Raw genomic sequence first — 16,099 nt, 5'->3', positions numbered from 1 at the left:
TGTATACAACGAGCTGTCTTTTTTTTTTTCAGCTCAGAATGTTTGATTCAAACAATGATGGGAAATTGGGATTGACCGAAATGGCCAGGTATGCTTGATATTATAAGCCATGTATAAAAGTTGTCATAAGGGTAGCATTAGGAATTCATTCTGTATTCGGAATTCATTCTATATTCAGGATGGATTTTCATTGTGATGAACCACTATATTGTGAGCAACAACTTTAGTATATAGCATTGTTTGATTGACCCCTGAGGCAGGGTTTGGTTCATTCTGAAACATGGCCCGTGTTGAGTCATAATAAAGTGTACTGGTTCCATTCTTGAGAATCCTTTGTGCTTCTTATTGGACCATCTGTGCTGTGTACTTTGACCCTCTCCATTGTATGTTTATGTATTTGTGTGCTGTGCTTATGTCTGCTCTAACATCACCCATGGACATGCCCACTGGCAAAGTATACATTATTCACACATGGTGCACACTTTTCTGCTGGTCAGTGTTCTATAGAAGGCCACTTGCACATGTAAATGACTAGAATTCCATCATTTATGTGTGTTCCTGCCATTGCAAATAAAGTGAATCCTTATAGAATTACCACCACAACATATAACTAGCTTTGAATTTCAGCGTACTTACTAATATGCTGTGCCAAATTCATGTAAATATTACAGATGGAGGGTCTGTGCTTTGGGCTAACACATGTATAGCAGACCGTAAATTATTCTTCAGAAAAAAAATAAGCATTTTAAATATTAATTGTAAGTTTGTAAGCAACAGAAATGTCAGACAGGAAAACTGCTAGCTTGGCTAACATTGCTTACTGCCTCATTTCTAGCACCCTTGCATGAAACTGGGAGTTGCTTTATAATGAATTAATATGTGCTGTCTGTTACTTTGTCTAAGAGTTATATTGTTACTTGTTTGGCTTATTGGCCTTGTAAATGTTTTATGTTTATCCCCCATAGGTTACTCCCTGTACAGGAAAATTTTCTTCTTAAATTTCAGGTATATCATTTTATCTCCCATATATGCCTGAACAAATGCATTTTTAAACCGTTATTTCATATTGTTCTAATAGAACTTTTTTCCATTCTTTAGGGAGTAAAAATGAGTGGGAAAGAATTCAATAAAGTTTTTGAGCTGTATGATCAGGTAAGTTTTTACAGATAAATTGTAATCATTCATATTACAGAAGCTTTTTTCCTCCCTTTGAATCATGAGTTTAGTTTATTATAGGCTTGATATACTGCCCTTCATAGAATATCAAGACGGCTTACAATAAACAAGAGGAAGGAAAAAGGAAAAGGAATTCCATCAAAACTGAGCAAATAAGCAGAGATGCGAGTAATCCAGGACCGCAGGCTAGGTTTAAGGTGTAGCAGCAAAGGTAGGGAAAGCCAAGGCTAAAAAATGGACTTTTAGCATCTTACAGAAACGAGGGGTAGGAGTGCTCTACACGGAGGATGGGAAGAGCATTCCAAAGGGAGGGGGTTAGGCATAAAAAGGCCGAGTGCCAGATAGACTCAAGGTGAAAAGAATGGGCGGGGGATATGGTAGGAGAGGGTGGAATGCAAAGTGCAAGATGAGGTGTAGGGGGGCAGCAAGGAAGATAAATAGGAGGGGGTACCCTTGTACAATGCCATATGAGTGAGGGTGAGAATCTTAAGCAGAACATGATAGGAAACAGGGAGCAGTGATGATGAGCCAGCAAGGGAGAGACATGATTGAACTTGTGGGCGTAGGCAGGTAATCATATGGCAGTGTTCTGAACCATCTGAAGCTATTTGATGAAAACCTGAGGGAGACCGGAGTAAACAACATTAAAATAATATAGACGAGAGAGGACCAAAGAACAGAGGGGGGTGGCATAGGAGGAGTCATCTATGTACAGATGAAGAGAACGAATGAAACAGAGAGAAAATAAAGAAGCCTTTACAACAGAAGAGATGTGGACTGAAAGATATCTTGAGTATTGAGGTTCACCCCAATGTACTTCAAGGACTGAACCAACTGGATGGGGGAATTATGCAGGGAGGGGGTAACAGACCAGAGACCCAGAGCAATAGTTTTTGAAGGGGTCAAAACCAGATGATTTGAGGACAACCAGGCATCGATTTTATGAGACATGACTGAAGACTGGAAAGGTCGATGAAAGAGGAGTTCTGGGGAAGACCAATGAAATATCGTCCACATAGATATACAATTTGACCGAGGTGGAATGATTAAGTGTCACCAAGGGGCTGAGAAAAATACTGAGGAGAACAGGGAAAAGGGAAGAACCTTGTGGGACACCACACCAGAGGGGGACAGAAGAAGAGGAGAAAATTTTTTTTTACTTTATTTTTGTTACATTTGTACCCTGTGCTTTCCCCACTCATGGCAGGCTCAATGCAGCAGGCAATGGAGGGTTAAGTGACTTGCCCAGAGTCACAAGGAGCTGCCTGTGCTGGGAATTGAACTCAGTTCTTCAGGACCAAGGTCCACCACTCTAACCACTAGGCCACTCCTCCACTCCACAAATAGGGGAGTTGGACAGCAAATGACTGATCTTTGAGGAAAGAAGAAAACCACATTAGAACTATGCCAGAGATGACCAGGGAGGCTAGCCATTGCAGAAGAAGGGAGTAACTAAGTCAAAAGCCGTGCTTATATCAAGGGAACAGTGATGATCAAGGGCTGACTGGAGATTATTCAAAAGGGCAGCCAGGACCATCGCCATTGAGTGACCCTGGTGAAACCCTGCCTGCAAACGGTGAAGGGAACATGATGAGTCTAAGTGATGTTTGAGTTGAGTGAGGACAACCTGTTCAGTTAGTTTAGAAAGAAAGGGAAGGTTAGAGATAGGCCTATAATTAGAAACTTGTCAGGGATTCAAAGAGGGCTTCTTAAAGACTGTCTTAAACAGAGCAGACTTCCAAGCTGCTGGGACAGTACCAGTGGACAACCTGTTGGAGACCATAGAGAAGACTTAGGGAACAAACCGAGGGAGTTCATGTTCAACCAGGAAGAAGGGATCATATCGAGGGAACAGGTGGTCTTACACCTACACTACACTAACCACTTGTAAATGTAGAAGCCTTACTATAAAGCTTCATTCATAGCCTCCAAATGGGGCTTCCCTTTTATCTGAGCCCATATCCCATGCATTGTGGCAGCAGTCTTCTCTTTGGAACACAGACTATAACCCCTGAGAGCTAACAAGTATTACTATAAAGGCAGAAATTAAGGAGGGGGCCCATGATCCCCTCCTTTCCCTGCCCCTTTCCCCAATTTCCCCGCCCATCATTACTACCAAACATAAAACAACTTTGTGACTTCTTCACACACAAAACACAGATAGACCTTCACCAAATACAGAACAAGGGATCACACATTAGAAATATAAATATGAAGACCAAAATTGAACTGGGAATCCTAAGAAGTTAAACTAGGCAAGTACTATACTATAACAGAAGAGAAATAAAAACAGAAATGCATTTCCTTTTGTACTGAACACAATTAGTAGTGCAGCCACAGAGGAAATTTGCCCCCCTCTTGGGCTCAGGCCCTCCAAACTAGCCATTTCTCTTGCTGTGGCTGGCAGGGATCCCCAAGCCCCTCCAGTTGATGACCTTCCACCTCTGGCCTAATGGTCAGAACTCTTCAAACTATGCAACTGGCAGCAGTGTCCCCATGCTTCTGCCACCTCTGCTTTCATGCATGCTCAGGTTTCATATGGGGGAAGCAGCAGCAGCTGTGATGGCAGCAACTCAGGGATACGTCTACCGGTTGCAGAGCTAGGAAAGTTCTGGCTGCTGGACCGCAGTAAGAAGTCTTCAGCTGTTGGGGCTTGGGAATCCATGCCAGCTCAGGTATTTACATTTTGTATTCAGGCAGGGAGGGAGTGAGAAAATGTGGTGCCCTTCCCCTTCCCTCCTCCCAATCAGCCATCTGGTTATGCCACTAAACATAATACAAAGACGTTTGTGATGCACATAGCCCAAAGCTAGCATGTTCTAGTTAATAAATGAAAAATAAAACACTTTTTCTACCTTTGTTGTCAGGACATTTTATTGTGCCATCTTGTTTGTCCCAGTTCCTCTTTTCTGCTCTTTCTACTAATTCTTTTCCCAGTGTCTGTTTTCCATTTGTCTTTTTTTCTCTCTCCTGTCTTGTTTAATTCTCTCATTACACCTGTCTCTGACATGTTGATCTTTCTCTTTCATCTCTTTTCTGCTTCTCTGTCCTATCAAATTTCAGTTACCTAGCAACTTCCATCTCCTTCTCTCATGCTCTAACTCTTTCATTTCCCATCTCACTTCTTCCTATTCCCTTCTCTTTCATTTACTCACCATTACTACATTTCTATCTTTGTACTCACTATCTTCCTTTCACCGCCTTGCCACTCCCCCTCTCCTGGCCTCTTCCTCATGGTTCCACCATTTTCTAGTATCTTCCCTCCTTCTCTCTCCCTCCACTCTTATAGTCCAGCATCTTCTCTCCCTCTCCCCACCCCACTCTCATGGTTAAACATATCCCTGCCCCTTTCCCTCCACTCCTTTGCATCTTCCTGTCCCATCTCTCTTCCACCCGTCCCTCCCTCTTGGTCCATCATCTCTCCTTGCCCAGCCCCCCCCCCCCCCCCCATGGTCTCACATCATTCCCTCCATGTTTCCTGCTATTCTTCCCTCCTGCCCCCATGATCCAGATTGCTCCCTCCCATTGTTCAGCATTTTCCCTTCCTCCCTCTCTTCTACCCCCAGATCTAACATTTCTCCTTCTCATCCTTCCATGCCCAGGTCCAGCACCTCTCTCTTTCTGCCATCTCTATTCCAACATTTCTCTCCCCTTCTTCCTCATCACCCCCCAGGTCCAACATCCCTCCCTCTCCTTTCCCTCCCTCTGTTTTGCCCCTAGGTCTAATATTTCTCCTCCTCTCCTCTTCCCTCCCTCCCTCCCTTCCTTCCTTGCCCAGGGCTAACACCTCTCTTTCTTCCTGACTGCCCTCTCATCCAGCATCTCTTTCTCCCTCCATCACTCCCTTTCACCACCTCCACCCCAGATCCAGCATCTATCCCTCTCCCTTCCTTTCCTCCATCCCATTGTCCACCATCTCATTCTCCCTCCCCTCTGTTCCCATTATTTCTTCCTCCAGACCCCTCCCTCCATCCCCAGTCTGGCATATCCCCTACTTTCTCATAATCCTTCCCACCAAGCAACCTTAAAACATCTCCAGGGGCCCCCATATTCCAGCATCTCTTCCCCGTTTCTCTCACCTTCCTGGTATACCTTTAACACATTTCTCATCACACTGGGTGCAGACAATGGCAGTGAGTCTCCTATGCTGCCTGCAGCAGCCCTGGAGCTTTCCTTCTGACACTTTCCACCCCCTTCTGATGCAACTTCCAGTTTCCACCTGAGTAGAATGCGGCGGAAGGAAGGTTCCAAGGAGCTGCAGGCAGCTCAGGAGACCCGCTGCCATGTCTCCAGCCCCGTGTAACAAGAAATGTGTTAAAGATAGACCAGGAAGATGAAGTAGACAGGGAAGAGATGCCATACAACAGGGGCCCCCTGGAGCTGTAGGGCTCAAGGCAGGTACGCTATTTGCCACCACACACCCCCATCGCCAGCCCTGATGAAGCTATATTTTCCATTTCCTCTAAATTCAGTAAGTTCAAGAGATGGTAATCTATACCAAGAATAGAACTTAATTGTTTGCTTTGTAGCAGATGGCATTGTCACTCAGACAATCAAGGCAGCAGTAAACTCATTTTTAACATATTAAGTTAGGGTAGGCAGCAAAATATCACTGACAGCCGACTAATGCCAAATCTGAGATAATAAGATAAAATCAGCATGTTAAAAGATCATCTTGGTGCCAGTCATTAAAATCAGAAATTTAAACTGGAATTGCTTTGACTCCAACACTTTGCTTGTCATTATTTATTATTCAGGATGGCAGCGGATACATCGATGAAAATGAATTAGAGGCATTGCTGAAAGATCTCTGTGAAAAGAACAAAAAGGTAATTCTTGAAATTTTTAGGTGGTAGAAAAGCAATTGGAATTTAAATGACATTTGTCCAGTCGATATACAGTTGACGGCAGTCAGCATTTTTTCATGCACTGACCGCCACAGACAGAATTAGATTCGGTGCCAAGCCAGGTCCGGGTGTTGGCATTGGCTAAGAGTTTCCTGCTGGAGATTATGCATTTAACTCCTGCCTGCTGAATATCAGTGACTGGCCTGCTGAGCATGATTAAGCAGGCAGGAGCTTCTTCTGCCCACTTAAATCATTTTATTTATTTATTTATTTATTTATTTATTTATTTATTTATTTATTTATTTATTTATTTATTTATTTGCAGCATTTGTATCCCACATTTTCCCACCTATTTGCAGGCTCAATGTGGCTTACGTTGTTCAGAAATGGTGATCACCAATTCCAGAAAATAGAAATACATAGTAAAATGGAGGTAACAGAGTGGATTAGGTAGTCAGATAAAGAAAATTCATTTTCATAATAAGTAATAAAAGGCATTCGATTAAACTTCAATCGTGATAGATTAGCTTGAGCAATCAGGAATAAAGAGTTACAATTTGTGTAATTCTGGTGTAAATTTTGTTACTGGTAGTTAGGATGGATCTTTGTGGTATGCCTTATTGAATAGATTGCTTTTCAGTAATTTTCGGAAATTATTTATGTCATGTGTTGTTTTTATGGATTTTGGTAATACATTTTGAATATTGGGTCCTTAAAGTCAAACCAGGTAAAAATAAATAATAAAGGTGAGTTACTGGCAAAAGGACTTTGAATAGTTCTAACAGTAGGAAAGATCCTTTACTACTACTACTACTTATCATTTCTATAGCACTACTAGATGTACGCAGCACTGTACACTGAACATAAAGAGACAGTCCCTGCTCAACAGAGCTTACAATCTAATTAGGACAGACAAACAGGACAGAAAAGAGATAAGGGAATTACTAAGGTGGGGGTGATAAAATAAGGCTACTGAACAAGTGAGTAATGGTTAGGAGTTAAAAGCAGCATCAAAAAGGTGGGCTTTTAGCCTAGACTTGAAGATGGCCAGAGATGGAGCTTGACAAACTGGTTTAGGAAGTCTATTCCAGGCGTATGGTGCAGCAAGATCAAAGGAACGGAGTCTGGAGTTGGTAGTGGGGGAGAAGGGTACAGATAATAGAGATTTACCCAATGAATGGAGTTCTCGGGGAGGAGTGTAGGGAGAGATAAGAGTGGAAAGGTACTGAGAAGCTGCAGAGTGAATGCACTTGTAAGTCAATAAGAGGAGTTTGAACTGTATGCGGAAATGGATAGGGAGCTAATGAAGTGACTTGAGGAGAGGACTAATATGAGCATAGCGACACTGGCAGAATATAAGTCATGAGCAGAATTTTGAACAGATTGAAAAGGAGAGAGATGGGTTAGCGGGAGACCTGTGAGAAGTAAGTTGCAATAGTCTAAGCGAGTGGTGATAAGAGTGTGGATAAAGGTTTTGGTAGTGTGCTGAGAAAGGAAAGGACAACTTTTGGTGATATTATATATGATTTGGTTTGCTTTGAACTATTCCAGATATTATATTACATTTAATTTTGTTTGTAAAGAGAATCACATGAATGAGGCACTATTTTGTAAAGATACAGAGGTACCTATGGAGCTCATTTTCAAAAGAGAAAAACGTCCAAAAAGTGTCATAAAGCACCATTTGGATGCATTTCTTCTAATAATTGGTATTTTCAAAACCTGCTTTGCAGATGTCTATCTATGCATTTTGTCTACAGTGCATCCAAATCACAAGGGGGTATGTTGGAGGAGTTTCAAAGACAGGATTAGGGCGGGTGTTAGACATCCAAGCGTTAGTGCCTAACGCTTGGATGTCTTACAGCCATAATGGAACAAAACAAAAATGGCTAGGGCGAAAACTTCAACATTTTGGTCTAGACCTGTTGTCAGAACAAATAAGACACAAAATGCCCTAAATGACCGGATGACCACTGGAGGGAATCAGCGATGATCCCCTCTCACTCCCCCACTGGTCACTGTCTCCCTCCCACCCCACCCCCACCCAAAAATGTGAATAAAAATAGTACTCACCAGCCTTTATGACAGCCTCAGATGTTTTAGCCAGGTCAATTAGAGCAGCATGCAGGTCTCTAGAGTAGTGTGGTGGTGGGTACAGCACACTGTAGGGTATTATTAGGAAAGGTATGGAAAACAGATGTGAGGATGTTATAATGCCATTGTATCGCTTCATGGTGCGACCACACCTTGAGTATTGTGTTCAATTCTGGTCGCCGCATCTCAAGAAAGATATAGTAGAACTAGAAAAGGTGCAGCGAAGGGCGACAAAAATGATAGCGGGGTTGGAACAACTTCCTTATGAAGAAAGACTAAGGAGGCTAGGGCTTTTCAGCTTGGAGAAGAGACAGCTGAGGGTAGAAATGATAGAGGGATATAAAATGAGTGGAGTGGAACAGGTGGATGTGAAGCGTCTGTTCACGCTTTCCAAAAATACTAGGACTAGGGGGCCTGCGATGAAACTACAGTGTAGTAAATTTAAAACAAATAGGAGAAAAGTTTTCTTCAAGCAACGCATAATTAAACTCTGGAATTCGTTGCCGGAGAACGTAGTGAAGGCGGTTAGCTTGGCAGAGTTTAAAAAGGGGTTGGACGGTTTCCTAAAGGACAAGTTCATAGACCGCTACTAAATGGACTTGAGAAAAATCCACAATTTCAGGAATAACTTGTATAAAATGTTTGTACGTTTGGGTAGCTTGCCAGGTGCCCTTGACCTGGATTGGCCGCTGTCAGGGACAGGATGCTGGGCTCGATGGACCTTTGGTCTTTTCCCAGTATGGCATTACTTATGTACTTATGTAGATACACATAACAACGCTTAGGCGCCCTGCTGGCACTTTTACAGGTAAGTGTACACTTGCATGTGTAAGTGCTAGTACTCGATATATTTATATGCACAGGGGGTACATCTATGCCGTCACATATAGAATTGACATTTAACCCCCTAATTCTATAAAAGTCACTAAAAATTGTGCATGCAAATTTCACTGCGTGCTCAATTTGCATGTGCAATTTAACTGAATAACAAGATAATTAGCAGATAATTGGATTTTAACAACCAATTATTTACACTAATTAGATTTAATTAAAATATATGTGTATAAATTTAGGCATGGGATCTGTGCCTAAATTTTACACACAAGTTCAAAAAGGGGGGGTGTGGAAATGGGAATGAGGGGGGCTACTTGCCTAACGTGGGTGCGTACATTTGCCCCATATTTCGGTTGGTGTAAATGGCCATGCCTAAACATAAGCACGATCCCTAGGCATAAGCGCTATTCTGTAAATCGCTCCTAGCCTTAAGCGCAGCTTATAAAATAGAGCTTTTTTCGGCGCCATATATAGAATTCACCCCTAAGTATTAATGTAGCAGATAATGCAGAGCAGTCAATACCATCTAAGTAGGTAAACCTAACTGTATTGTATTTTCTGCAATAATTCAATTAGTCAAAAAATACAAAAAATGGGAATCACAAAATCTCAACAAAAGACTCCAAAAACTAATCAAACACTATAAAAGTAGAGGTTTCAATTTTATCAACACTAATGAAATATTAAAACAACACAGAAAAATAGCAAAAAAATACCCCAAAAAGGTGAAATTGGTGCTCAGAAACAGTGTAGCGTATTTCTGAGCACCAGTTTTTTGGGGGTACATTTTTTAATATATTTTTCTGTATTATAATGACATGTATAGTAATGACATTTCCTCTACATTAACTGCTGGGAAGACCCCCAACATTTAACATGTAATTTTATAACAAGGTGCCTAGATTAATTGGGCAGAAGGGTGCCTAGTTTTAGCCAATTTTATAAAGACACATACAGCCTTATTTTTGAAAGAGAAAGACGCCCATATTTCGACCCAAATCGGGAGATGGGTGTCTTTCTCCCATAGGCGCCCAAATCGGTATAATGGAAAGCCGATTTTGGGCGTCTTCAACTGCAATCTGTCATGGAAACGGCCAAAGTTGACGGGGGCATGTCGGAGGCATGGTGAAGGCGGGACTGGGGCGTGTATCGGTTGATAATCGAAAAAAGGCATTTTTAGCACGAATTTGGGTCACTTTTTTGGACCCTTTTTTTTCACGAACAAGTCCCCAAAAAGTGCCCCAACTGCCCAGATGACCACTGGAGGGAATCGGGGATGACCTTCCCTGACTCCCCCAGTGGTCACTACCCCCCCCCCCCCACAAAAAAAAAGAACTTTAAAAACTTTTTTTTGCCAGCCTGTATGCCAGCCTCAAATGCCATACCCAGCTCCATCACAGCAGTATGCAGGTCCCTGGAGCAGTTGTTAGTGGGTGCAGTGGACGTCATCCAGGTGGACCCAGGCCCATCCCCCCCTACCTGTTACAGTTGTGGTGGTAAATGGGAGCGCTGCAGACTGCCCCCAAAACCCACTGTACCCACATCTAGGTGCCCCCCTTCAGCCATAAGTGCTATGGTAATGGTGTAGATTTGTGGGCAATGGGTTTTGAGGGAGATTTGGGGGCCAAGGGAAGGGAGCTTTGGACTTGGGAGGTATTTTAATTTTTTTTTTTATTGTTACAAGTGCCCCCTAGGGTGCCCGGTTGGTGTCCTGGCATGTGAGGGGGGCCAGTGAACTACGAATCCTGGCCCCTCCCACGGCCCAATGCCTTGGATTTGTTCGTTTTTTAGCTGGGCGCCTTCGGTTTCCATTATCGCTGAAAAACGAAACCGCCCAGCTCAGATCCGCACAAATCCAATGCATTTGCCCGGCACAAAACATATTATCAGAAAAAAAGATAGACACCCATGGAGATGGGCGTTCGCATTCAATTATGCCCCTCATAGACACCTGTTTGTGTACAAAATACTAGCAGAAATTCTGCAGAAACCATGCCTAGCTCAACGGAACGGACATTTACACCTGCTTGGTGTTAGCATGTGAAATACTTGCATGCATCATGATATCCACGCTCCACCCATACTGATCCCTTGAGCATGACTACTGGCTACTATGCTATACATGTGGCCTGCACCACATGTATTTTTAAGTGTGACCAAATGTTATATGAACCCATTTACATGCATAAGTCTGCATTTTAAATGGGAAATTGGTTTATATCATCACCCTCTTAATTCAAGAGTTTTGCACTTACCCCCAGATTCCATTTATCGCACCTAGTGTTCCATGCCAAAATCTAAGCGTATTCCATAACAACACGCATAGCTTAATTGGCTTCACAAGATAATCAGCATTGATAACAGCACTTAACAAGGCCATAATGAGCACTAATTGGCAATAATTGGAACTTGCTAAGCGGATTCTGTAATGAACTGTGCCTAAATTTTCATACCCGCAGTTCAAAAGGGGTATATTTATGGGCTGGGAAATGGGCATTTCATGGGCATTCCAAAATTTACACACATAGTTATAGAATATGGCCCAGCGTGTGTAAATCTACATGCAGGGATTTACGCCATGTTTTCATTGGTGTAAATGGAGGCATGTAGTTTTAAGCACTGGGATAGCATACTATATATATATATATATAGCATGCCTAAATCTAGGTGCCACTTATAGTATTTGCTTAGGTGAAAATGTTTACTGTGCGGATTTTATAGGTAGTATAACTTCAAAATCTTATAGCACTTTGGTAAATAGGACCCTAGGAAATCAGTTTCCATTTCTAGGGATCACCTAATCCTTCACTTCCCGCTGCTCTGTAAAAGGACCTCTTAGCTCACATGCATATGAATAACTAAACTGTATTGTGATTCATTCTCTCTCTCTCTCTAAATAGGAATTAGACATTAACAACATTGCTACCTACAAAAAAAGCATCATGGCCTTGTCTGACGGAGGAAAGCTTTACAGAACAGAGCTTGCACTTGTCCTATGTGCCGATGAAAATTAAAGACCTACTTTCATCTGCCCTGGTGGTGAAAACCTATCTACAAAATAACTGTGCACTATGAGGGAATAGGCTGTACTTTCTTAATATATCTGTAAATTTAATTGCATATAGATAATTAGCCAGGTGTGTGGCAGATTCTTTTCAGTTGGTTTCTACACTGTTTGTAATGTACAGTTTTTGTAATTATAATATTGGTAAAAGAATGTCTGCTTGGCCCATCTATTCAATAAAATGAGCTAAAATTGATCTTCCTTTCTCAAACACAGCTGAAGAAAGATTGGAAAAAGCTGCATTGTAGTTTGCTGTAATAATCAAAAGTTCATATATTTCAAATGTGTTTATTTGGAGGTTTCTGATAACATACTACAATGCTAAGACTAAAACAACTTTACAGAGAATGCAGATATCCAGCACAATTTTAGACAGAACACAGAAATTGGAATTGAAATGTCCAGGTTGGGCTGTGTGCAATTCCGGTAGCATTTTGGAAAAGGATCTGCCAGTGGAGGAAAACATGTGTATGTACTGGCTATGTGCAACAGGAGCAACCATTTTATACATGTCAACATCTAAAACATTAATGGAGGCAACTTATATGTGTAAGTAGGTATTTCAGAAACTAGTTGTAAGAGGTTAGTTATCAATTTGAGCTGCCATTAAGACCTGTTGCTTAACCACTAACTTGTGCTGTTTTAGCACAGGTCCCATTTTATGCAGTGAGACCTAGTTACTAATAACTGGGGTTAGCAGTAAAATAACATGTCTTAACAGTAGCCCACATTGATAACTTCCCCCCTTAAATGTGTATGTCTGCCATTTTGGAATCCGACAGGTCTAAATGCTCTCAATTGAATATAGAGGTCACAATCATTAGCACTATCGATTTTAAGGGGAAAAGCACTGTAGAGCATTGCGCAAAACAAGTACTTTTACAAAATCTATACATAGCCAGGAGAAGCTCTAATTCCTGACATTGATCTCTCTGATCATAGACATGCATTTCCTTCTGAAATAGGAAATATAAGTGTATTTTTTTCGTTCTGCCATATGCATTTAGTTCAGATTCAAATGTGTAAATCCTGGCTTTCTGAAACTGAGTTTTCCACAGGCGTCCATTTATATGCCAATATTTGCATGTGCAAATCACAAATAGGGTTTTTAAAGTAAGGGCCATCACTTTTAGTGCTCACTTGGTCATTGGAACATGAGTTTTGGAGAATAATAAGTGAATAATTCTATAAATATGGCACTAACATTTACATGCTGAATATGCAAGTAATGGGTCATGCAAGCTGACCCATGACCCATTTACCCATGTGACCAGTGATCCATCAATTATGTGACCCATTATGCTTGACCTACCCACAATATATTGAATATAATCAAAGATGATTAATTCAGCAACTGCTCTACTTAAAGTCTTAGACCTTTAACAAGGAGACTGCTATTTCTAAGCATTCTGCCATCTTGCTAACTGTGGGCCCACCATTCCCACTGTCCCCCCCTTATAATGACTACTGTAGTAGATAACTGTGAAATATTTGAAATTCAGCTTGCATAGATAGCCCTACTTTAAAAAGATGGGACATGATTTGAATATACAGACCCATGGACCCATCTGACCTATCCTCTTTTTGATCCACTCGCCCCACTGACCCATTGACCCATTGCTTGCTCTGATGCACATAAATAATTAAAATACTGGGACATAAGTGTCAAAAATCTATAGAATACTATGTTACACAGGTCTCTCTGCCTTGCAGGTGTAAACACACCAGGTCCAGGGCTGGCATAAGCAGTTGTACCTAAATTATAGGTGTACTATATATTTTACATGTTATCCTAATTCTATAAAGGGAAGTAGGCACCTAATTTCCATTATGTAGGCACCCTCTAAGCACCTAAATACAGGTATACTGTTATAGAACTGCTTTCAAAAAGTATTATTTCTTTCTAATAAAACTGTGGTCCTCAGTAAACATATTTCTTCCTCAAGTTTAGTACTTAAAGGGCAGTTCTGATTTTCACTTGTTGAAGATTTCAACAAGATAAGATAAGCTTCAATAATCTAGCACTGAAATTACTGCCATATAGCACATGTTGAACATGAATCATGGGATTTGATTCTACAGGAAGATATTCAAGGATTGGCATAGAAGTACTGATTTCAATAGACATGAATACATGCAGGCTATTGTGATCCGAGTACAGTAATATAGAGAACTTTGGCGCTCATAGACTCCGGAATCCCCCATAAATTCTTCCAATAGAAGCAATGTTGTAGCTGCTTGGAAACTCCAGGGTTGGTCTACTTATTTTGTACCTCATGAGAGTAGTTTATGAACCCCCCCACCCCCACCCCAACATAAGAAGACATGAGATATGCAAGAAAAAGAAGTTGTCTTTCGCAACATCAATGTTTTTGTAATTAATATATGGCACGTTGATTATTCATGTTCATCTGCTATGAAACTGGGCAATATTCACCCTTTATCTTTTGTATAATATTCTAGTATGGTTCAACTAATCGTGACCGATATTCAGCATAGCACTATATATTTCATTTTTCATAAAACTGTTGTCACAAAATGACTTTACTCCATTTTATAAACTGTTTGCACATTTTGATTATCTTAATTATTCCAGCAAATTGTTTCTACTGTGATCTCTGTACCTCTAACTTCAATATTTGAAGACCACTGCTGTCTAATTTGTATAAATCACAAATTTCATTGTTGTAAGTATGATAAAAAGCAATAAAGAAGATAATCAAGAAGCAAGTCTGCAGTCCACAATTTAAGGATGTATTTTAAAGACCTGATATTTAAAGGCATTTATCCAGATAATGGCAGCTGGTCATGGATATTTAGTGACACTATCTAGGGCAGTACATGGGTGGAGTAAGGTAGAGCAGATATTATTGGTAAAATGGCGATATTCAGACAGCAATCTGGATAACTATCTGGATGAAATTACGCAGTAAAATTATCCTAACTTTATCTGGTTAGCTATCCACATAGCAGTACTCAATATCCATGAATAATTTAAATGCCACAGCTGTCCTTTAAAATAAACACCAGCCATGGAGTTTAAATATTGACCCCTAAGTGTAGTCAGTCTCCAGTGAGCCACCTGGTTGGAGAGATGGATTCATGAGGCTGCAGAGAAAAACAAAAGAAGAAACCTCCACAGCAACCACACAAACACAAAAGAAATGGCAGTGGCCAGGAGAGAAGGATATAAGTACATAAGTACATAAGTAATGCCACACTGGGAAAAGACCAAGGGTCCATCAAGCCCAGCATCCTATCCACAACAGCGGCCAATCCAGGCCAAGGGCACCTGGCAAGCTTCCCAAACGTACAAACATTCTATACATGTTATTCCTGGAATTGTGGATTTTTCCCAAGTAGCGTTTTATGGACTTGTCCTTTAAGAAACCGTCTAACCCCCTTTTAAACTCTGCCAAGCTAACCGCCTTCACCACGTTCTCCGGCAACGAATTCCAGAGTTTAATTACGCGTTGGGCGAAGAAACATTTTCTCCGATTTGTTTTAAATTTACTACACTGTAGTTTAATCGCATGCCCCTAGTCCTAGTATTTTTGGAAAGCGTGAACAGATGCTTCACATCCACCTGTTCCACTCCACTCATTATTTTATATACCTCTATCATGTCTCCCCATCACCGAGGATAACTTTTTTGTAGAAATGACCCAACTCATCTGGGTTTCGGCACAACTACATGCGTCAAGGGTCTCAAAACTTACTGTAGTGATAAAGTTATCCTCGGTGACAATTTAGGTGTTCGCCTTCTCTCCTGGCCTTGTCTGCTCCTTTTGTGTTCATGAGGCTACGGAACAATCTATGTATTTTTTATGGATCCAGAGGGCAAAGGAGAAGAGATTTTTTTCCAAGACCTTTCACATGCATGCCAACTCAATATCCTGATTTCCAAAGCTCTGCAGTCCTTTGCAGGTGTTCTCGGAAATAAATCCACAGCACACAGTGGTGTGTAACTGAAACTCACTTTATCATTTATTAAAGTTTGATGTACTGCCTGGCTTTAGCAATCAGCAGGACTACTTGATTATCACTTGACTGAAGAATATTGATTATTTGTATTGGGAAAACT

The 16,099-nt window shown here is 41.1% G+C and overlaps 1 protein-coding gene across 1 annotated transcript in view; it reads left to right on the top strand.

Annotated features, from left to right (window-relative positions):
* Positions 1-14,733, top strand: part of CALB1 (calbindin 1) — a 79,338-nt gene extending 64,605 nt beyond the window's left edge. The window contains exons 7-11 of the mRNA XM_030216385.1: positions 33-88; positions 966-1,005; positions 1,099-1,152; positions 5,934-6,005; positions 11,852-14,733. Coding sequence (XP_030072245.1) covers positions 33-88; positions 966-1,005; positions 1,099-1,152; positions 5,934-6,005; positions 11,852-11,965 — 336 coding nt within the window. The 3' untranslated portion in view covers positions 11,966-14,733. The remainder of the gene's footprint in view (positions 1-32; positions 89-965; positions 1,006-1,098; positions 1,153-5,933; positions 6,006-11,851) is intronic.
* The last annotated feature ends 1,366 nt before the right edge of the window (positions 14,734-16,099 follow it).

Source organism: Microcaecilia unicolor, chromosome 1 (assembly GCF_901765095.1).
Source record: "Microcaecilia unicolor chromosome 1, aMicUni1.1, whole genome shotgun sequence".
In the NCBI taxonomy this organism is placed as follows: domain Eukaryota; kingdom Metazoa; phylum Chordata; class Amphibia; order Gymnophiona; family Siphonopidae; genus Microcaecilia; species Microcaecilia unicolor.
Note: the sequence above shows the minus strand (reverse complement) of the source record. Positions and strands in the feature narration are given on the sequence as shown.